General features: G+C 41.2%; 1 protein-coding gene and 1 long non-coding RNA gene across 2 annotated transcripts; both read right to left on the bottom strand.

Moving 5' to 3' along the window:
- Positions 1 to 1,196: 1,196 nt before the first annotated feature.
- LOC146563032 (uncharacterized) lies at positions 1,197 to 14,452 on the bottom strand. Its single transcript, XR_014894706.1, has 3 exons — positions 14,392 to 14,452; positions 1,370 to 1,460; positions 1,197 to 1,293 (listed from the first exon to the last, which is right to left on the bottom strand). It is a non-coding gene; the product is annotated as an uncharacterized LOC146563032 (long non-coding RNA).
- Positions 14,453 to 17,533: 3,081 nt separating this feature from the next.
- Positions 17,534 to 20,796, bottom strand: LOC146563033 (nuclear factor 7, brain-like). Its single transcript, XM_085295377.1, has one exon. The coding sequence runs from the start codon at positions 20,675 to 20,677 to the stop codon at positions 19,259 to 19,261; it is 1,419 nt and encodes a 472-aa protein (XP_085151503.1). The 5' UTR covers positions 20,678 to 20,796; the 3' UTR covers positions 17,534 to 19,258.
- Positions 20,797 to 23,359: the final 2,563 nt, after the last annotated feature.

The following is a 23,359-nucleotide window of genomic DNA, read 5'->3' on the forward strand; positions in this document are numbered from 1 at the left end:
GAAGTGGTGATGGGGGGGAGATAGGCCTCCAAACCTTGGAGGGCCCGAGATGTCCCCAGAGAGGTGGCGCCTGATACCCAACCTGACATATAGACACAGACATACAGGCACACACATATACAAACATCCATTCCCACCCTCATGCTCTCATATGCACTTACTCCACACTCAACCAACGTGGAGACAGACATAAAGAGACGCTGTACACACGATCACACTCCCCAAGCATACTCTACGAACCGGGTCTAGGTACCCTTGCCCCTGGAGGGGGGAACTGCACCCAGACCCAGGTGGTGTTACCCTTGTCCCTGCGGTGGGGAGAGGCAGACCGCCCCGACTCCGCAGCAGCAGGGAGGCCCCACACTCCAGACCGCAGTCGGACGGCCAACTCCTCCTCCTAGCCCCCCCGCTCCAGCAGGTCGCAGAGAACGGGGGTGGGAGAAGACTCCAAACCTCCCTCCACCCGCTCATTGTAATGTTGATGCATGTGTGTTCTAAGGTGCATTTAAAACCCAGGAGGGCATGGAGCTACCTGCCAGAGAGCAGCAGGTAAGCGCATAGTCCCTCCTGCTAGCCCTCAATGTCTACGTGTATTTAAAATTGAGAGGTGGGCAACGATGCCAGGGGTGAGGTGTACACCCTGATGGTAATTTGGACTCCGTGTATCGTGCCCACCCCCAAGATCCTATATGTATGTGTAATGAGGGTGTGAGTAATGTGAATGTCTAAGTTGTGGGATAAAATTGAGGCAGAGGCAGCCAGAAGGGGACAGGGGGGGGGGGGGGGGGTAGCCTCCTCTGCTGAACATTTGTTAACAGTGGCACATGACTGGGAAACTGAGGGAAAAATCACAACTGTAGACTGTTCTCAGTTGCAGGCAACATTGTAAATAAGAAGCGGTCAGCTCTCCTCTCGAACATTGTCAACAAGTTTGTCTTAGTAACAGGGCCACATTGATGTTGATAAATGTTTAGAGTTATTTGTTAACATGAATGTTCAAGATGTTCAATAAGCATGTTAAGTGCATATGTATTCCCTTTTTTCTTGAGTCTGTTTGCTCATGCAAAATGAAATGCGATTTATACCGACTAAAAATGTCAGGATGAATAGAACAGACTCGGGCGCAGACTGAGAAACACAGTTTAACTGAGCTTTATTAACCACACCGGGTGCTCTATATACACGCGGGGGGAAAAGGGTCCACAGGGTAGGGAAACACAAGGTCCTCACACCCGCTCCACGCTGAACAGCTCCACTCGCACTCAGGGGTCCAGGGTCACAGCTCCGGGAAATCTACACACAAACACGAAAGTTACTCGTAGGTACGCACAAGAAATGATTGCTTTCTACAGAGCCAGTCAATACTAACTAGAGTTACTCAATATTCCAGCGAGGAGTAGCTCAGCGCCCCTGCCTTATGAAGAGTCAGCAAACAGTTGTGAGGAATCATCGGTAATCAGCTGCAGGTGCGTCGGCCAAGGACAGGCACAAGGACCATGAAAAAAAATGAATGATATTTAATTGTGATTAATCAAAATTAATCCACAGCAATCCTGTGATTAATCTGATTACAAATTTTAATCGTTTGACATCACTAGTTTGAATTAAATAAAACTACATGCTGGGTTAAATGTCTGAAGGAGGATTTTCAGGAAAAACAAACAAACAAACAATAAAATCACTGCAGGTGCTGATGAGTAAAATATTAATCAACCATAGACAATATGTTTGCTAACAAGAAGAAAGTTTAAAAAACAACCAAATGTTTACGATAAAGCTTTGCCACTGTAACTTTTCCCCCCATAAGAAAATGTTGATTTTATAATGAAATCTCAGTCTGATTTGATATCACAGGTTTTTGCATGTCTGCAGGGTAAAAAAAGATTCAATTGGCAAAAAGAATAAATGAAGTTTTACTGACTTTTAGTTAATCACTCATCTTTCTCTGATAATTATAGTAACTCAACATTTCTTAATAACTCCTGACAAATTATTTATTTAGACCCACTGTTTGTGGAAATACAAGAAAAATATGTTTTATTTGTCTATTTAAAATATTTACAGATGAACTCGGCTCAGTCTTAATGCTCTGTTTTACCTGGTAAGTCATTCCTAACATTTAACGATTTACATTTAAAAATGTGAGAAAGTGGAAATAAAATGTTTAAACGTTTTTCCGTAAATGAAAATACAAACTTTGTGTCCATGTTGTGAGTAAAAATAATATACGAATAAAACACCAATATAAGTTGGAGTCACGTGTTGAGCTGAAAGACGAACATATTATTTGTATGAAAGTTTCATTAAGAAATGTATGTATTATATGAACTTTGTCTCCATCTTGTGTGTAAATATAATATACAAATAAAACATCACTATTATAAAGCTGCACCTTCATCTGAAACCTCTGCAGCTTTGTTCATACAAACTATTTTCTGAGTTTGGATGCAGTCATTTGGATGGAGGAATCCAGTCAGGTTGGTGACTCAGCAATGATGAATTGTGTCATCAAGCACCACTCCCTGTTAAAAAATATTAACATACAATTACTGTTTTTTAGATAAATGCACCTGTGCAGTAACTGCTAGGAAATTAAAGACAAACATATTTATAGGAAACAACTGTAATGCTTTGAAGAGCTTAACACACGAGAAGTTAAAGGAACTGAACATGTGTTGAAAGAAAAGGCAGAGGGTTTGGAGAACACGTGAAACAAGATTCAGCTGGACAGAAGTTTATTAAAGAGAAATGGGTTCTCCTCCAAGTTTTGTTCAGTAGATTTCACTTACAGATTCTCTCTAGTGATGTGAAGTCTAGCAGGTGTCTGCTCACAAAACTCGTTTAACAAATATTTTGATCATTCATTTAAAGAAACAGCAGTGCACTGAAGACAGTACTGCAGGGCCGTGCAGAGAGGTTTAAAGGGGCGGGTGCTCAAAGTTAAAAAGGGGCACATTGAACCAGGTTGAATAACAACAACACACATTCATCAAGAATCTAATATGGGAAGGGCAGGGCAGTGTTGATCTGAGACTGTAGACATTAAAAAGTCCATAGGAGAGATGGTAGCTGATTAAACAAGTGTCATGAGATAATAACAAAATGCAAAGACTGGTGACAGCACTTGGAACCATAAGGCAACAAAAAACTGTGAGAAATAATTTAGGCTCTGCCTGTGAATCACTCTTTGCTTCTCTTCTTCCTTCCATCCCATCATTTCATATATCACTCTCCACTTGCTGTCTATCTGAGAACAAGGCACAACTTGTTATTGCAATAAACTATAATCTAATTATCCACACCTAACAACTCTTGCACTTAATCTATAATAAAATGATGACAGAAAAATGTTATAGCCCTGCCTTTAGTAGCCTCACACAGCTCCTACTGTTTCCTCCTCATGTCCTTACCAGCCATGTCTGGACAATGTTATATCATGAGTAATATTTTTTTTTAAAAATCCATCTAAATAAAACACACACATGCACGCACACACAGTGACATGTTAGACCTTCTTCAGAATACTGTATATACTATGGGCATCATGGTGCTGATCCAGAATCCTTACATTATTATTTATTACTAGAGCTACAATAATAAAGCAAAGAGGAGGGGGAAGTAATAAATATGAAATAATGTCATTATGATGATTCCATTTGTTTCACTATCCACTCTGTGCAGGGGCAAAGCTTATTACATTTTTAAACTGTAGAGATACAATCATTTTACTGCTGTAAAATCCAAATTTTGTCTTATTTAAAATATAAATCTAATATAATCTGCTTCTTAATGTATGTTCTTTAAAATACAGCGTGTGTTTTTTAAAATATTATAATAATGCATAATTATGTGGACATGCATATTAGATCGTTTTTTAGTGAAATATAATCCCTCCAGAAAGGCAGGAAAAGCCCGGAAACTTACTTTAAAACTAAATATGTTCTAAATACTTTAAAACTAAATATGTTCCCTAAAACGGTGACAGAGCTACAGACCCATGACAGCCTTACACAGGTAGCCAGCAGCTATGACCAGCACTACATGTGCAGTTAATAAAAGGACAGGTAATGTTTGCAACAAGACAACTTACCAACGTGTACGTAATAAGCTAATACTCCTGGGTGCTACACACTACAGTGTGCGCTGTACACCTACTTACTGGTTTTATCGCATCAGTCTGTGTCTCTGAGTTAACTTGTGTTTCTCCTACAGCTCCGGACCGCTAAAAATGCGCGTGCTCTTTGTGAGCTCGTTCCCGGCTCGTAACCAGCGCGTTCTGCCGTCAAGGGCGATCATTGGTTAAATGTGATCATGTGACTGATGCAAGCCAGATCCTTTTATTTAGCAAAACTGTGATTAATAGTTAAATATTATTGTTGAGGGGCACAGACAGGACTCCGCACCCACACACACATTAAAAAAATAATAATTTTTTTAAAAAAGTTGCCTTATCAAAAGGGCACTTTGGGCACCCATCAGGAAAGGGGCGGGTGCTCAAGCCCCTCTAGCCCCCCCCCTGCACGTGCCTGCAGTACTGTTACCAATAGAGTCAGTGTAAACAGATAAGTGCCGAGATAATGCTACAATGCACTGACTAACATGTCTAAGAAACCACAGTATCAATGTTAGGTTGCACAGTAAATGCACAGAGTCACATATAACTGTGTTAGGCCATTGATAATAATTTCATATTCATCATATAAATGAATTTATGAAACACTGCACTAATTTAGGATTAATAAAAAACATTCAAAAACATGTTTTTTTTTAATTCTGGAGAGATCACTGCATTACAAGAATGTGTACTCGATTAGTCTTTTCACTAGGCTGATGCTAGTACACTCTTAGAAAGGATGTGTTAAAAATGAAACAAAGAAATATGTTATTGCAGTAGTAACAATCTTTTTTTGTGAATTTTAACATAGCATGTAAAAAAAATGTGTAAAAATCTTAACAGTTATTTTCAGAATCCAACCAACAACAGGACTGTTCTTCGTAGTTATATTTTTCAGCAGGAGATCTCACACTTTGCAGTGGAATTTAAAATCAGATTTCAGCTACTCCTTCAGGTCATGACTGCTTCTTCTACATGTGACCCGTGGTAGGTACCTATTTAAAATAGGACAGAGCCGTAGGCGCACAGTCAGTTTAAAAGAGTTTAATTTTTTAATACAAAATAAAAGAAACAGTGTAACAGCGGCACCTCAAACCAATTAAAAACGTTACCTTATTAGAGACGATAAAACTGTGCGATTGCCCGTGAGACGGGACAAGCGCTGCGGGGAACCGTTTAAAAACAAATCAACATAGCACACAGGTTAAACATGGACGGCAACTCACACATTACCCCAAATGGGTAAAACACTATAGAAAAAAAGTCAAATCTTCAGTGCCGTCTTCACTCGGGCCCACCGCTGTGCATGCAAAAGCGGGGAGACAAAAAAAGGATTTGTTTTCCCTGCAGCGCCTTCACCGTCTGCGACTATATATATATATATATATATAAATAAAGGGGTTAAAATACTAAAAGGATCAATATCTGTGGTGCCTACTGATACAGAAAAAGTAAAACCAAAAACCAAAACCATCGACAGCCGCAGCAGTCAGTCTGTCGGCTTACACCAGTTTAAAACAAATTAAAACACACTGATGTGTCGGGTCCTTTGCCCGCAACCAGAATTCCACCTGGCAAAGCAGCAGCTCGGTACTCTGTGAATAAAAGGCAGGAGATCACTAGCTGGACAATAAAACACAGGAATATTCCTCCACTGAATTGGTTTTGTTACCTGTCCACAAGTTCGTGTCACACCCTAATAAATGTGGGTCAGTGGCGATGAAGTCCACTATACCGTTCTCACGGGAGCAATGTTTCCCACCTACAAGGGTGCAAATAACTGTAAACCTCTGCCAACAGCCAGAGCTCAAGTGGTACATTTTTGTGTAACCTACCGTTCTAACAGAAGTTTAGGGGAAGGACGCGTATCAGACTTTCATAGTTAAGAAACACCAACTTGCCCAACTCGGACCAAGCACTCGCAGCTTCAGGTTTGCAAAGGAATACCCAATTGCCCACACCTGCGCTTATGAAAGGAGCGAAGACCAGCTCCGCCCACCAGGGGCAGTCCCAAATCTCCAGGTCTCACCTGTCACATTCTCCCCCCTGGTTTTTGCATTGGCGACCCGACAATGAAACCTTAAAGCCACGGTCTATAAAAAGCTGTAACTGAATGTACACTAGGTGGCCTGGCTTCAGCTGATTGGGGCAGATGGTGTGGATTGGAATGGTGGCCAGCTGTTGAGCGTGTCGTTCTTCTAACTGTACCACTTTCAGCTAATGGAGTGGGGACACTACACTGTGGAGTCAGGGTACCAGGATTAGTCCTTCTGGACTGCGGCCTCATTACTATAGCCAGGTCCTCTGGGAGTTGTTGGGGACAAGGTGCAGAATCAGTTTGTACACTTTGGGGGTCACCTCTTGGGGACTCCCTTCGTTGCCACACATAAAAGTCTCCCTCATTCTCAGACGGGGGTAACCGGTCAGGTGAACTTCTAGGGTTAGCAGTTTGCTGGAGCTCTGCCCTTATTTTCTCACAGATATCAGCAGGGATCGGCTTGATAAATTGTCTATTAACCTGTCTTTTCTGTTCTGGATCATTGAGTGGGGCCACTGTATACACAGGACCAGCATCAGCAGGGGCACGGACAATACAATACGGTGTAACGCCCCAAAAATCTTGGATTTTATTCCGTCCCCGAATGCTATGATCTCTCAAATACACTAACTGATGCAATGGCAAGGGGTCAGAAGCTGGGGCAGGTTGACGATCTGCACGCAGCGTCGCTGCTGCTTTGGTGCGGTTACTCACACCTTTATAAGCTACATCTAGACGTTTCTGATGCTCTTGGACCCAAGTGTGTACCGGGCCGTGGGTGGGTTCCTCCACTCTGCCTAACAGGAAGTCAACTGGGAGCTGGGGCTCTTGGCCAAACATAAGAAAATAGGGTGACTCACCCGTAGTTTGATGGATTGTGGTATTGTAAGAAAAGGTGAGCTGCTGTAAATACATGGGCCAATGACGCTTTTGCTCAGGGGGCAGGGTTCTCAACAGATCATGCAGAGTCCGATTAAAACGCTCACACTGGCCATTACCTTGTGGGTGGTAAGGAGTGGTGCGAGTCTTTTCCACACCATATAACTGGCATAGCTGCTGAACTAATGCTCCTTCAAAACTCCTCCCCTGATCGGAGTGGATCCTAGAGGGAACACCAAAGCGATAAAACCACTCATAAACCAAAACACTGGCCACAGTAGTTGCCTTTTGATCCTTAGTAGAAATGGCCTGAGTGAACTTTGAAAACACATCAGTAAGAATCAATACATTTTCACGGCCATCAACGGAGGGTTCAAGGCATGTGAAATCAATTGCCAGAATCTGATTGGGCCTCGCAGCCATGAGGTGACCCATGGTTGTTTTAGGTTTGGGATAAACTGCTTTAGCCTGCGCACAACGTTCACATTGCTGACAGTAATCCTGAACCTCCTTAGACATACCTGGCCAATAACACCTCCTGCGTATCAAGTCTGCAGTCCTGTCAGCTCCCTGATGACCATGGTCATTATGCAAGCCATGTAAAACCTCATTCTTGAGACTCTGAGGGACCACTAATTGGCACACTGGTTCCCCCCCATCTGGCTGAAAGATCTGCCGATAAAGGACGCCCTCCTTTTCTACCAGTTTCCTCCACTGGCGCAACATTTCCAGCACTGCTGCTGGCAAATCTCTTCTCTCCTGGCGAGTAGGGCCAGTTCCTCTGCACCAAAACTTCAAAAAACCACTAATCGTGGGGTCTTCCCTCTGCAAAGTAGCAAGGTCTGCAAGTGAATGAGAGGGTAAAACCGAAATCATAGATTGGATTACTTGCTGGGGTGGTAAAACTGTTTGCACTAAAGAGTCTGGAAGGGAAGTACCAGGAAGCAGTGTTTCTAAAGACACAGTTTGATCGGATGGCTGACACTGTCGAGACAAAGCATCTGCATTGCCATTTGTACGACCCGGACGATACTTAATTGAAAAATCAAAAGAAGAGAGCTGAGCCGCCCAGCGCTGTTCCAAAGCTCCAAGCTTTGCTGTAGTCAGATGGCTCAAGGGGTTGTTGTCTGTATAGACAACACACCTGTTACCCAGCAAATATTCTCTGAATTTTTCAGTCATAGCCCATTTCAAGGCTAGGAATTCAAGTTTCATGGAGCTGTAATTGGACATGTTACGTTCCGTGGGCTTTAGCCCTCGACTAGCATAAGCTATAGGACGCACCTTGCCATCAGCTTGCTGTTGTGAAAGCACTGCCCCCAGACCCCAGTGGCTGGCATCAACCTCCAAGATAAAAGGTTGTGAAAAATTAGCATAAGCCAATACGGGGGAATGCACCAACCGAGCTTTCAACTCTTGAAAGCTATTTTCACACTGCTCGGTCCAGACTTCCTGCAATGCACGCTTGGAGGGGCGTTTGTGCTTAGTCCCAGCCAGTTCGGCCACCAGCTGGTGGAGCGGAGCAGCTAGGGATGCAAAACCTGGAACAAAGCGGCGATAGTAACTAGCAAACCCTAAGAATGATCTCAATTCAGCAACAGAGCTAGGAGTTTGCCAATTAGACACCGCAGATATTTTGTCTGGGTCCGTGGCTACCCCGTCCTTGGAGATCACATGCCCAAGGTACTTTACCTCTGTCTGCAGAAAACAGCATTTTTCCAACTTGGCCTTCAAGTTTTGTACCCGCAAGGTCTCCAGTACTGCTCCTAGGCGCTGAATATGCTCATCTACTGTGGTAGAGAAGACAATCACATCATCCAAGTACAACAACAAAGACTGGTGATTCTGGGAACCAAACATTCGCTCCATCAATCTCTGAAAGGTGCTTGGTGCATTACAGAGGCCAAACGGCATGCGGTTGAACTCAAATAACCCAAAAGGAGTACAGAAAGCAGTTTTCTTTTTGTCTGGCTCAGCAACAGGGACCTGATTGTAGCCACTAGCCAAGTCCAAGGTAGAGAACCAACATGCACCTGACAACACATCCAAGGACTCCTCAATTCGGGGCAAGGGAAAAGCATCCTTCCTAGTCCTTGAGTTCAGCAGACGGTAATCCACACAAAGCCTAATACTGGAGTCCTTCTTTCGTACTACCACGATTGGGGATGCAAAAGGGCTACAACTTTCTCTGATCACCTGACTCTCCAACAGGTGTTGAATATGGGCCTTAACGCTCTCATACTCTGAAGGTGGAATCCGTCGATACCGCTGGCGGACCGGAGTCTCATCTAAAAGTGGGATCTCATGAGTCATTAAATTGGTACACCCTAGGTCACCATCATGTGAAGAAAAAACAGATTGGTAGTCACGCAAAAGGGCCCTTACCCTGTCCTGATCCTGTACAGTGAGGGCTGAGAGATCAATTGCATTAATTGCAGTTTTCAGAGGGTTGGATTCCACACTCTGGGTTGCCATGGTAACACATTTTTCCTCTCCCAAATCTTCCAAGAGCCTGGTCGAGCCATCCGATTGGCTGACAATTTCAACTTGGCACAAGGTGCCAAGCTGACTGCGAGGTGGCAAAATGGCCTCAGTTAATCCCACATTGGTAACTGGGATAAATGCAGTGCCACTGACCACCTGGACCAAAGCTGGAGAAGAAAGGAGACCATGAGGCAAACCGGCATCTAATGGTTCGAAAAGCGCTGTTCCAGTGTGTGCTGAAGGGACTTTCCGACATGTAGTTGGTACAAACTTCATTGTGCCTGCGGGGATGCAAATTTTTCTCCTACCCTTAACTCTCACTGGGCCACTAACTTGTGCTTCAGGCTGTAGCTGCGCTGTATGGCAACGCTGCAAAGCCTGCTGCCAAGGATCCTCCTGCACTAAAGGAAGGTCAAAAAGAGCAGAGCCATGTTCCAAAAACAGCTCCCTATAACACTCACGGATCACATTCATGCCGAGTACTCCACATATTTCTGAGTTGGGGCTGAGCTCCAAAGGATCTCTAACAACTAACACACCACGTTTCGGTATTTGCCTCCCTAACACTTTGCAATCAAGCTCCAGGTAGCCAACATAGGGAATATCTAGCCCATTAGCTGCCCGTAACCGCAGCCAATGGCATGCTTTCAGTTTCTCTGGACCCCAGTTCTTAAAATGTTTGGCAAAAAAACTCTCCGTGATGGTAGTGACCATGGATCCAGTGTCTAATAAACAGGAGACATCTACCCCTCCCATATTAATGGTAACCTTTGGACAGGAGCCTACCAACTTGGGTGGGGGACCAGACATTTGAGCATTACAACTGTTGGAGCCAGTTATGTCCCCATCTGATATGTGGCTCAGCATAACAGAGGGTGCTAGTTTTCCGCCTGCATGGAAAACGTACCCTGCCCAGATGAGCTCCTGCTAGGGGCTGTAGATTCAAAGGCTACTACCCTCTCATTATCACAGTCTTTAGCAAAATGGCCAGGCTTCTGACACCGTCTGCAAATAACCTGCCTTCCTCTCTGCGTGAACCTAGACTTACTTGATGTATGGGCAACTCTCAACTCATGTGTAAGCTGATCAATCTGGGCCTGCTGCCGTTTTAACATTTCCTTAACCTCTGCTAATTCTGACCCAATAGTATCCCTTGGCCCCTTTGTTTGTCCTGTATGCTGAATGCTGTAGACTGCTGGGACAGAATAAGTCCTGAACCGGCCGGGTTCTACTCCTACTCTGCCTTCCCGCTCCCACCTGAGGCCTTCATCTCTTAAAGTATGGAGGTCATAATCTGGATGTTCGCGAACAATCCTTTTAAGCTCGCGGCTCAAATTTCCATCCCGGACACCCTCTACAAACTGATCAGAAAGCAGTCTAGCAGCCTCAGGAATTCGCCTCTCTGGACAACTTTGGATCATTTTGTCCATGAGAGAAAACAATGCATGTGAGAATTCCCTCAGTGACTCTCCTTCTTGCTGCCTTCTTGCATAAAAAGCTTCCTTAACAGCAATAAAGGACATGGGGCAACCATACTGGCTAAGGAGAATACCAAAAATGCGGTCTGGATCTTCTCTTACTTGCTGGGACCTATATTTTATTTCCTCACGAGCATCACCAGTCAAATGATCATAGATATAATGGGCTCTATCAACAGGGGCAAGTCTACGAGTGCGCATCACAGATTTTATTTCCTCCACCCAACTTTGGACACTAATTTCCCCAGTTCCACTAAACAGGGGGCACGACCTCTCTCTAGGGATATAAACCAGCCTCTCTTGGAGAGAGCCCTCCATAGGGGTAGAGTCATGAGGTCTACAGGGGCTAGAAATGCCTGATTGGGACTCCATAATAAAAGATAAAAACCCTCAACAGTAAGTGCCTACTGTGTTTAAATGCAGATTACACTTTGTTACCACCAGGATTTACCAGCTGCTGCTTTGCCTAAAAAAAATAAATACAAATATAAAACAGTTTAAAACACACACCCATAAAAATAAAAATTTTACACAAACCAACTGACTAATCGCTGTGCACACCTAGAGGCTCGTCCTGTCCGACAACGCCAGTTTGTGACCCGTGGTAGGTACCTATTTAAAATAGGACAGAGCCGTAGGCGCACAGTCAGTTTAAAAGAGTTTAATTTTTTAATACAAAATAAAAGAAACAGTGTAACAGCGGCACCTCAAACCAATTAAAAACGTTACCTTATTAGAGACGATAAAACTGTGCGATTGCCCGTGAGACGGGACAAGCGCTGCGGGGAACCGTTTAAAAACAAATCAACATAGCACACAGGTTAAACATGGACGGCAACTCACACATGACCCCAAATGGGTAAAACACTATAGAAAAAAAGTCAAATCTTCAGTGCCGTCTTCACTCGGGCCCACCGCTGTGCATGCAAAAGCGGGGAGACAAAAAAAGGATTTGTTTTCCCTGCAGCGCCTTCACCGTCTGCGACAATATATATATATATATATATATATATATATATATATATATATATATATATATATATATATATATATATATATATATATATATATATATATATATATATATATATATATATATATAAATAAAGGGGTTAAAATACTAAAAGGATCAATATCTGTGGTGCCTACTGATACAGAAAAAGTAAAACCAAAAACCAAAACCATCGACAGCCGCAGCAGTCAGTCTGTCGGCTTACACCAGTTTAAAACAAATTAAAACACACTGATGTGTCGGGTCCTTTGCCCGCAACCAGAATTCCACCTGGCAAAGCAGCAGCTCGGTACTCTGTGAATAAAAGGCAGGAGATCACTAGCTGGACAATAAAACACAGGAATATTCCTCCACTGAATTGGTTTTGTTACCTGTCCACAAGTTCGTGTCACACCCTAATAAATGTGGGTCAGTGGCGATGAAGTCCACTATACCGTTCTCACGGGAGCAATGTTTCCCACCTACAAGGGTGCAAATAACTGTAAACCTCTGCCAACAGCCAGAGCTCAAGTGGTACATTTTTGTGTAACCTACCGTTCTAACAGAAGTTTAGGGGAAGGACGCGTATCAGACTTTCATAGTTAAGAAACACCAACTTGCCCAACTCGGACCAAGCACTCGCAGCTTCAGGTTTGCAAAGGAATACCCAATTGCCCACACCTGCGCTTATGAAAGGAGCGAAGACCAGCTCCGCCCACCAGGGGCAGTCCCAAATCTCCAGGTCTCACCTGTCACATACAGGAACCACTTTGTGACTCTGGTGGAGAGAAAACTCACACACAGGACACACAGAAAAGTTTAGGCACTTCCTGTTGAATTGTCTATTTTTCGTAGTTGTATTTTTCAGCAGGAGATCTCACACCTTGCAGTGGAATTTAAAGTCTGTTTGACAGTGTGGAAATGTTTTCATTCATGACTGTTAAAAGCAAGTCAACCAGCAGATGGTGTTGTCGTAATACAATCTTAGAAGATCTTGGCAGTTTTGTTTCCATACAGAAAGAAAATGAAAGAAGAAAATTATATGTTGAGCTCTCAGGATTTGCTTTTACTTAAATAAAGTATAAACATGACAGAAAGAAGGAGAAATCTGAGTTGTTTTAGTCTGCTGAGGAGGATTTCAACTGACAGATACTAAACCAGTTTTACAACATTTTTGTTTTTCAGCAACTGCCACAGGAAACACTTTCCCAGCATGACCTTAACAACAACATCAACATGCATAGAGAATAAAGAAATCTTTTTACACTTTTTGTCAAATCCAAATCAAGACTGAACCAAAAGAGAAAGTGTAAAATGCTAAAAAAAAAAAAAAAAAAAAAAAGAGCAGTCATGTTTTAATCAAGATGATATAAAAGTCAGAAACAGACACATTGTTGTTACAAAATGCCAGCTGTCATATCGAGACAGTCTAGTCTGCCCCAGGGCCAACACAAGGAGACAGACGACCGTTTTCACCCACATTCACACCCACGGGCAATTTGAAAATCATCAGTTAACTGTTGGAGTAGTTGGTGGAAACCCAGGCAAACAGAAAGTCAGTTGGTGGATTCAAACTCAGGACTTTCTTGCTTCTTGCCACCACACTACCATATTCAGACACAGTACAAGGTTTTAATGAATGTATCTGCAATATTTTCTGAAACTATAGTCTTGATTTTTTTGTTTTACTTGTGAACTAAGGTTACTGAAGCAAATCATATTACATATGAAAAAGTGAAAATAAATTGTGTTATAATACTGTTTTTCAAGTTCCTGGGTACCAGAGGCGGAGCCAGACATTTGAAACACCCGGGGCTTAGCCCTAAAGGGTAGTATGCATGTGGGATTTTTTTTTTTTTTGGCGGGGGGGGGGTTAGAAATGACTGAGAGATTAATAGGCTCTGTTTTGAGTTTTGTTCAAAAAAGAATGACTTCATATAGGGAAAAATATATATCACATGTGCAGGACACCTTAAACTAGTTTTTTAATTAAGCAGCAAGGCAGAACACAATCGGGGCTGTATCAAGACATGAGGACTAAACCCCAATTCAACCAGACCCAGAACTGATCCGGAATTAAAACAGGACTACAACAGTTCAAAATCAGGACTACCGAGGATTTAACCAAGACAGAACCAGAATCAGAACTAGATGATAGTAGCACTAAAAATCATCATAGACCTGCACTACACTTATTTTTTTAATTCTACCAAAGTCCACTATTTAGATTTAGAAAAGTTTATATAATTATTTAGCCTTGTTGTGCAAACAAGCCTGCATAACTTAATAAATGTAGAATTTGAAAAATAGCAAACCTAAAAAGAAACACTAGGTACGAGATACATGAGTACCTATGATACAGTGATACTTTTGGTAAACAATCATTTGACTAACATGTGTGTCTCACCTGCTCTTGTTCATCTCTGTTCTGTCCTCATTCTGCATCTCCCTCTCTGTTCCTCTCTCTCTCTTTGTGCTGACAATCATCAAATATACAGATATTTACAAACTCTTCAGATCAAAACACAAACACTTTTTTAATTGTAACATCAAATCAGACTAAATGTTTATTTTTTTAGATTGATAAATATAAAAAACATATTTGTTAACTTTAAGAGTAAAGAGAGAAACTGTCTGTATTTCTTAATTGCAAATGGCACCAAATTGTATTCAAAATTGAGCCACACTTATGGAGCTCCACAGTTCTTTTCCTGGTGTTTTGGTTGACATCTCTTGATTTTCCCATGTCAAAAAAACAGGCTCTGTGTTTTGCCTTATATGCATCCACAGCTGTGCCACCAATTTACTCACATGGACTCTACTAACCTATCAGAAGCTTCTTCAGCTCAGAATGGAATCATCTGGAGTTTTCTTATTAATTAACAAACTTAGTGTATATGTACTCCTAAAATTGATCAAAGTGATAAAAAATAGACAGCTCTGTCTCTCTTTATTCTGACATTTAACTAATTCAAAAGATATTTCAATATTTATCTAAAACAAAAGTTTAATCTAAATTGATGTTGTACAGTAAAAATGTTTCATGTTTTCTCCCTAAAGTGTATGTAAATATCTGGTTACAAATGTGAATATCCTGCTGTGTACTGAAATCCCTCTTGTTTTGCATAGAAATATACTGAACAACATACAAAGCATAATATATAAAATAACATTTACCTGAGTTTTTTCTTTGAAAGAAGCCTCGAATGTCCATTCTTATATTTCAGTACATAACTGAAACCGATTTAGTCGGGGAGGGTAAGAACTGAAAATATGAAATAAACACACGTAAGCTAAGACTCTCTAAAAAAATAGCATTTGTTCGGCTTTTCATTTTGCCATTTGTTGATTCACTTGAAGAGCAAGTAACGTAATATTGGTCAAGTGATCAGTTTGATATCAATCTTTCGTGATTCACCGTCATATTTACATTATTTGTACGGTACGAATGATTTGCTTTGGTACCTGGTCAAACTTAAGCTCTCCTTAGTATGGCTGGCTCCGTTTCTCCAACAGCGCACTCACTGCTGGCAGCAGCTGCCCCGCCCCCTCGCTCAGTCGCTTAGTGCCCGAGCTCGGATCATACCAATATCAGGGGGGATTCACGCACAGTCGTAAATTCCCACAGTGTGCACTATGTGCTTCGAATATTGTGTGTACTTTTTGTTTTATACAGTTGTCAGCCAGGCATCTAACTATGAAAAAATTACACTTCAAAAGACCCCGGGCTTCTGACAAAACAACCCGGGCTTAAGCCCAGTAAGCCACCCCCAGGCTCCGCCCCTGCTGGGTACCACCATCTCCCAGGAGGTGAAGTGGGAGACCAACATCTTAAAAAGACCCAGCAAAGGATGTACTTCCTGAGACAAGTGGGGAAGTACAGTCTTCCACACGAGCTGCTGATCCAGTTCTACACTGCAGTCACTGAGTCTGTCCTGTGCTCCTCCATCACAGTCTGGTATGGTGCAGCCACTAAACAGGACAGGAGCAGACTGCAGCGGACTGTACGGGCAGCTGAAAAGATCATCGGCGCCCCCTGCCCTCCACCCAGGACCTGCACCTCTCAAGAACCAGGAAACACGCAGGGAAAATCATCACAGACCCCTCACACCCTGGACACAGACTTTTTGACCTGCTGCCCTCTGACAGACGGTACAGAAGCCTGCAGACCAGGACCACCCGACACAGTAACATGTTCTTTCCCCTCACCATCTCCCTCCTAAGTCTCACATTGCTTCACACTGCTAGACTGCAATAGATGTGTGTGTGTATTGAGTCATTTACATATTGTTGTGATCCGGTAGAGACACCATCTACCGGAAACAAATTCCTTGTATGTGTTTGAGCATATACTTGTTCAATAAACGCAATTCTGATTCTGATTCTGTTGAGAAAATATCAACTTTGTCTCCATCTTGTGGTTTTTGCAGGAACAAAACTGCTCACAGTTGCGTCCACATGATCAGGTTTCATTGCAGTACATCAGGAGCAGTGTTGGTCAAGTTACTTGAAAAAAGTAATCAGTAACTAATTACTGATTACTTCCCCCAAAAAGTAATCCCGTTACTTTACTGATTACTTATTTTCAAAAGTAATTAATTACTTAGTTACTTAGTTACTTTTTAAAAACACGATTTACAACCTGAATAGGTGATAAAGCGATAGATCTTTCAGCCCAATTCTACTTTTTCTGCATAATCCATCATACAAAATGTAATCAAATGGAAAAGTCTCTTTTTAAAACTTTTATAGTTTTATTAATTTTAATCTTTTAACTTTATGCATCAAGCAAAAATTTAATTATATGCAACATTCTCTGACTGGAAGAAATTTGTTTAATATTTAAACCTATTTTCTGCACATTCCAGCACATAAAATATATTTTTTGTGTTTACACTCACTCTTTCAAATAGATGCAAGTAAAACACAGCAGAAAATAAATAAAATCAAAGACTAGCGGTCCTGTTGCTCTATTTTCACCTGTACAGCAGGAGTTGGGTAGGCGGAGGTTTACCCTGGTGCAGGTGTGCCGCAGCGGTCAGTGGAAGGATACGGCAGTTTCTCTGTGAATTTTCCATTACGTCATAGCGCACTCGGAGCTTGCTTGGAAGTTTAGGGGTTTTTTTCGCTGTAAAAAGAAGTTTTCTTCCCACGCACAATGCTAATGGACGCTAATGTTTTTGTCACTTTTTATGGAATCAAACTCAAAGTAAGGTCAGTACTTCCACGCTTTAAACGCTGCACGCTCATACTCTCTCCCGCACTTGATATATGATCCATTGTTGATCTGCACACAGCTGTTGTCACAACCGTAGCACTCGCTTACGTCACTGTCATGAGACATTCTCGAAAAAAAATCACGGTTTTAGTAACGCAGTAACGCAGCGTTCCTACGGGAAAGTAACGGTAATCTAATTACCGTTTTTGCAATAGTAATCCCTTACTTTACTAGTTACTTGAAAAAAGTAATCGGATTACAGTAACGCGTTACAAGTAACGCGCTACTGCCCATCTCTGATCAGGAGTCAGTGTTTGGTGAAATTATAAGTAGTGTGCATGAAGGTTGTGCTGTCCATTGGCAGGATGAGACAAACAGAAACCTCTAAGTTGCTCTAATAAGTTTTCATGTACTGTGTGCAGTAGGCAGGAATGGTGGAACAAAAGGTGAACTTCTCCTGTCAAATACTAAAGTTGTTCCATAAACTACTCGTGTTTTATGCTTGTCTCTGTGCAGTGTGGACCACAACAACACAAAATCACCTAAATTGATTTTTGTTTCACGTTACAGAGGCAACATGCTGAACAGTTCTGTGATCAATATTCTAACATGTCAGCTAAAAATAAAATAGCAATGAGAGTTATAATAACTTTTGATTCACTGAAACACTGAAACTCAGAGTGAAGTGTAAAAAATAAAATTAAAGCCTTATTATAAAACATCAGAAGATCAAACTATCAGAGATGGCTGCCTGCTGCTAGTGGGGCAGAATTTGTTTTTAGCTTCTTCCCTGAATCTTCACAGGCAGCTTAAACAGAAGCTATGATGGCATCTCAGAGACACAGGATCTCCGAAAGTCTCACAACAACATACATGGCAGCATGTCAGGAAAATTTGTTTTGCAGTCCTGTTTAGGCGTTAAATGTTTTTAAAGAAATATTATAAAATCTGACCTTCAGCTGACATCTCTGCAGCTTTGTTCATACAAATTATTTTCTGCTCTGTCGGTGTGTAAATATTTCTGTAGGATACGTCTGAATTTTATTTTTACTCTTAAACAACATATGTTAGAGTTTATAAACATACAGGTGTGAGAATGTGAACTTTATCAACATTTGCATTTGATTTCTGTGAGGATCAGACCAAAGTGAGAATCAGTGACTCCATCAAAGCAAACTGCACAAGTCTTCTCTGATATGCAGTTTAAGAGAGCTGAGGTTACATGTGAATGTTTGTATTTACAAATCAACAGAAGTAAATGATCATTTATTCTAAGGAGTCAGTAAATGTTTACACAACAATCAAAGTGAAGTTTCATGTTAAATAAATCTGAACCAATGACTGAATGTGTCTGAAAGCTGATTTACAGTCAAACACAACAACAACAGAATCAATGAATTTGATTGATTTCACTTCACAGAGACATTTTGTGATTTTCAATAATCAACTGAAATGAAGATGCTGCTGAAGTAAACATATTGTAATTTTATCTGTTTAAACATTTTTAACCTGCTGATGAGACAGTTTCAGAACTTAGAAGTCATTTCTTTGAATTTAGAAAACTGTAAAGTAGACGTGTTACTATAAAATGTTATTTAACTGAAAACAAGATGCTGATATTCAGGAAAATTAAGATCTTGTAGTTGTAAAGTTCACTCTCGCTGATGTGACACAAGTTTAATCATTAATCCTTCTTTAAAGAAGTGTCACAGTTTACTGTTCATACTCAACAACTTTGAAAAGCAAAGAAATCATCATCATTTAGATTTTAAAATTAATAAAATATTTACATAAACAACATGAGAAATATTGTGAAAATATTAATTTAAAAGAAACAAGAAAAAAATGTAAAAGTTTCTTACAGAAACTCGAGTGGGTCACAAGATTTTCACATGAAAAAGTTGCTTTGGTTTCATTGAATTGCTAATAGTTCCACTAGAACAACAAAATGAAATAAAACCTGATAATGAAGTTAGACAGTGTGATTAATAATTTCCCCAAAATTAACCCTGTTGCTGTACTGAAAAAACAGTTAAAATAAAGAATCACTTTACAATCAAATCTCAGTCTGACAGATTTTGATATCAGAGGTTTTGGTGTCTCCTGCCTCTCCAATATTAAAATATGGGAAGAGTTTCTCAGTGAAAGTGTCTCTGTGAGTGCAGATGTGAGTCATGTCTTCAGGGTCATAGAAGGACACCTCCCCCCTGTCATAGTCCAGCTGGACTCTGATCCTCTGGAGACTCTTCTTCACTGTCACAGTCTGACCAACACAATTAGTGTATTTTCCAATGCGATGTGTTAAACACCAGATTCCATATTTTGGTAAACCAGAATGCTGTCCCTTCCTGTCAACTGACTCTTTAACTAAACCCACATTCCAGACAGGATGGTCTCCCACCTCCACCTCCCAGCTGTGTTTCCCTGAGCTGAAGCCCTCAGAGCCAAAAACAGTGGTATACTTAGTGTTTCTCTCTGGATTATCAGGAAGCTGCTGATTTGTGTCTCCATTCCTCACACTGGTCAGATCATCAGACAGATAGAGATAGCGGTTTGCAGTGTTTGGGTCCAGAATGACAGGACTGAAGTGGACCTTCTCCTTCATCTTCTCCCACACTCTGAAGGACAGGTTGCCCAGGTGTTTGGCCACATCTATCAGTGCTCCTGAGACCAGCTGTGGATCTGACACTGAGCTCTGGGCTCTGGCTCTGCTCTGAGTGTCTTTATAACTGCTGAGGAATGGCACGCTGTGTTTCTGCAGCTCTTCTTCAACAGCAGAGATGCTGTCTGACAGAGAGGAGATCTGCTCCTCAATCATTTTCATCTCTCTGCTGATAGTCCTCCCCTTCTGCTCCTCTTCCTCCCTCAGAGCTGCCAGTCTGGACTCCTCTTCCTCTTTCAGGAACTGCTGGAGCTTGTTGAACTCTGCTCTGATCTGCCTCTCTGTGGACAACAGCTGCTTCTTGGAGTGTTGAATCACTTCATTGTATGTTTCCTCCACTTGTTTGTATTTGTTCCTCTTGTCCTGCAGAGACTTTAAGTCAGATTTCAGCTGCTCCTTCAGGTCACTGACTGCTTCTTCTACAGGAACCACTTTGTGACTCTGGTGGAGAGAAAACTCACACACAGGACACACAGCTCTCTGCTCATCCACACAGAACAGTTTAGGCTCTTCCTCATGTTTACTGCACACCACTGTTAATTTCTTCTCTCTCTTTTCTGTCTCAGATGATCCAGATTTCTGTCTCCCAGCAACTGAATCAGCAAGTTCTTTCAGTGAAAAGTTCACAATTAGAAATTCCTTTGAAGATTTTCTTTTACAAATGGGACAGTTTTTGTTTTTAGTTTGTTCCCAGAATTTCTGCAGGCAGCTTGAACAGAAGCTGTGGTTGCAGCTCAGAGACACAGGATCTCTGAAAGTCTCTGAGCACACATGGCAGCTCAGGAAATTTTCAAGAAGAGCTCTCTCAGCCATTTGATCTTTAAGTATTTTTAACTCACCAAATTAGTGTCTCTTGAACTTTCTGATTAAAATCCTCCAAACGTGTGTTTTAGCAGAGATCTGACTCCCTGTAATGGCGTCTCAGCTCAGTTCAAAAGTGTCGGAATTTACTTTCATTTTCATGAATCACGTGTTAAACTGAAACACGCACATAACACTTGTGTCCGTCAGAGGGCGCTGTGTCTGTGTCATTCAGATAGTTTTCAGTTTCTGCTCCTTAAAACGACACAAAAGTGAAAAATTTAGAAAATTTTGACTTCTCCTTTAAAAAAAAACGAAACCTAAATAGAACATAAAAATGACACAAAGAAGGTGAAGCTGTTGTGTTTCAGAAGTTCAAGTAGGAAAAGTCAGCTTGTTCTCAGAGTTTTTATCTGCAGTTTGAACTAAAGTTGTCGTTGCAGCTAAAGACATAAATTTGGATTCATCACAGGGTTTAGATTGTTAACCTGCCAGACCTCTGCTCTCACACTCAAAACAAAGAAAAATTCTTGACCCTCATGAACATGAAGCAATAATTCTGAGTAAAATGCAGCTGAAATACATGAAGTCAAAAGTTTATTTTTTCAAATAATACATCATTAAAATATGCTTGTTATAAACTAAATGTATACCAGTGAAGTTAATTTCCTTTGACCAGATTCAATCAAAGATGACTGTATTACTGTAAACTGACTACATCCTGTAAGTAGTTCGAGTTCAGGGACACAGGATCTCTGAATGTCTCTGAACACGTTACAGTTCAGGAAAGTTTCTACACTCATCAAATGTCACATCTTTACAGCTTGAACCTTACAGTCCTTCAAGAAAGCAAATTTCTTTTAGAGAGCTCAGCTGTTGTCATGGTGTTCTAGTTAATTAATAACCACCAAACACAATATCTGCTTTTACTACCTGGGCTGTGGCCTCAAACCTGCATAAGAGTTTAGACCTTTAGACTCCAACTTTCAAGTTTGTCATGAACTGAAATGTGATGAGCTGACCAGTGTTAGAGATGTCACCGAAATTATAATGAAAAATAAAGAGAAAAATCACAGTGAACAGACCAGAAATGCTAATAATCAAAAATAAACAAAACTGATATAAACTGTTGATATGACATAATATGACATTGAACTGTGACAACACAGAAGAATTTACTGTCACATGTCACAAATCAAATTCTGGTCAAAGTCATGTTTAAGGTCCTACTGCCTCGAAGTTGTCAATCACGTCCACTTTCTTGAAAAATAATTAAAAAGACAAAAAACAACAACAACATTATAGAGCTCTTATAAATGCATTAAATGAAGCCAATGAAAGAAAAAATACAAAGAGTGAAGTGTTCAATAAATCAATACATAATATGACACAATAAGGATCTTATGTCTAAACTGAGTACAGGGATTGTGGTGTGAGGTGTAGATTTTCTGTATCTTTGTGTCAGTGAAGCTGAAACAGTTGTTGAAGGAAGTGTTTATCTGCAGGTCCAGTAAATGGTAAATGGACTGGTTCTTATATAGCGCTTTTCTACTCTTCTGAGCACTCAAAGCGCTTTACACAACTTGTGCATTCACCCGCACAAGCACATTTTTTCTAGGTGCTTTCTAACTGACATTCACACACATTCATACTCCGATGAATGCATCGGAGAGCAATTTCGGGTTAGTATCTTGCCCAAGGATATTTGGCATGCAGACTAGGGGAAGCCAGGAATCGAACCACCAACCTTCCGATCAGTAGATGACCTGCTCTACCACCTGAGCTACAGCCACCCAGTAGGAGATGCAGAGGATGGTTTGGGTCCATTATCCACAGCAGCAGTCATCAGGATGGAGGGATCCAATCAGGTTGTATAAACCGAATTAATGAAATATTCAGTTTTTTTTTACAATCCTAACCTCATTACTTTCACCAAATAAATTATTTTACATAACGTGGAGCAACGTGTGTATGGTATACCGATTATTGGCCATGATTGTAGCATAACTATCCACACAAAACACGGGCTTTATTCAGACCATGACATGTGAATTAAGACAATAACTATGGTGTTATACTTGGTTAGAGTTGTAGGGACTCCCAAAAACTTCCTTGAGGTGACCGTTTTTGTGATTTGACACTATATAAAAAATGAATTGAACTGAATTCTCTCTTTCAGTAACTCAGAGACCAGTTTCCCATGAAAAATCTGTTTTCTGCATTATTTGCTTGTTTATTACGCACCAGTCTACAGAGAAGTAAAAGTGAAAAGTAGTCGTCCAAAAAATTACTCAAGTAAGTGTCACGGTGAGTTGTGTGGCTGTCAGTGGCTGGACCCACGTGCAGGACTCTGAGAGAAAACATTAACTTAAACGACAGCTTTATTTGCTGGAGAGTCACCCTTGGGCGATACATAAACAACAACTTAAACTAACTAGACAGGAGATGCTGAAGGTAGACAACAATGGATACCCACACAACAAACGTGGAGGACGCAACAACTGGCAGGGAAAAACACAGGGCTTAAATACATACTGAGGTGATTAGGGAATGTGAAACAGGAGGAGAGCACAGCTGGGACTCATCAGACATGACAAGACAAGGGGAGGCAAAACTCAACACATTGACATAGTACACAGACTTTTAAAGTAAAACAGGAAACTGAACAGACGTGGACTAAACTAGGGGATACAG

The sequence above is a fragment of the Mchenga conophoros genome, linkage group LG12 (assembly GCF_057382185.1).
Source record: "Mchenga conophoros isolate Kocher_MC1m ecotype Shallow Benthic linkage group LG12, M_conophoros_male_GT1.1, whole genome shotgun sequence".
Classification (NCBI taxonomy): Eukaryota; Metazoa; Chordata; class Actinopteri; order Cichliformes; family Cichlidae; genus Mchenga; species Mchenga conophoros.

Coding starts and splice junctions, on each gene's coding strand:
- LOC146563033 (XM_085295377.1), bottom strand. CDS start 20,677: ATGGCTGAGAGAGCTCTTCTTGAAAATTTCCTGAGCTGCCATGTGTGC.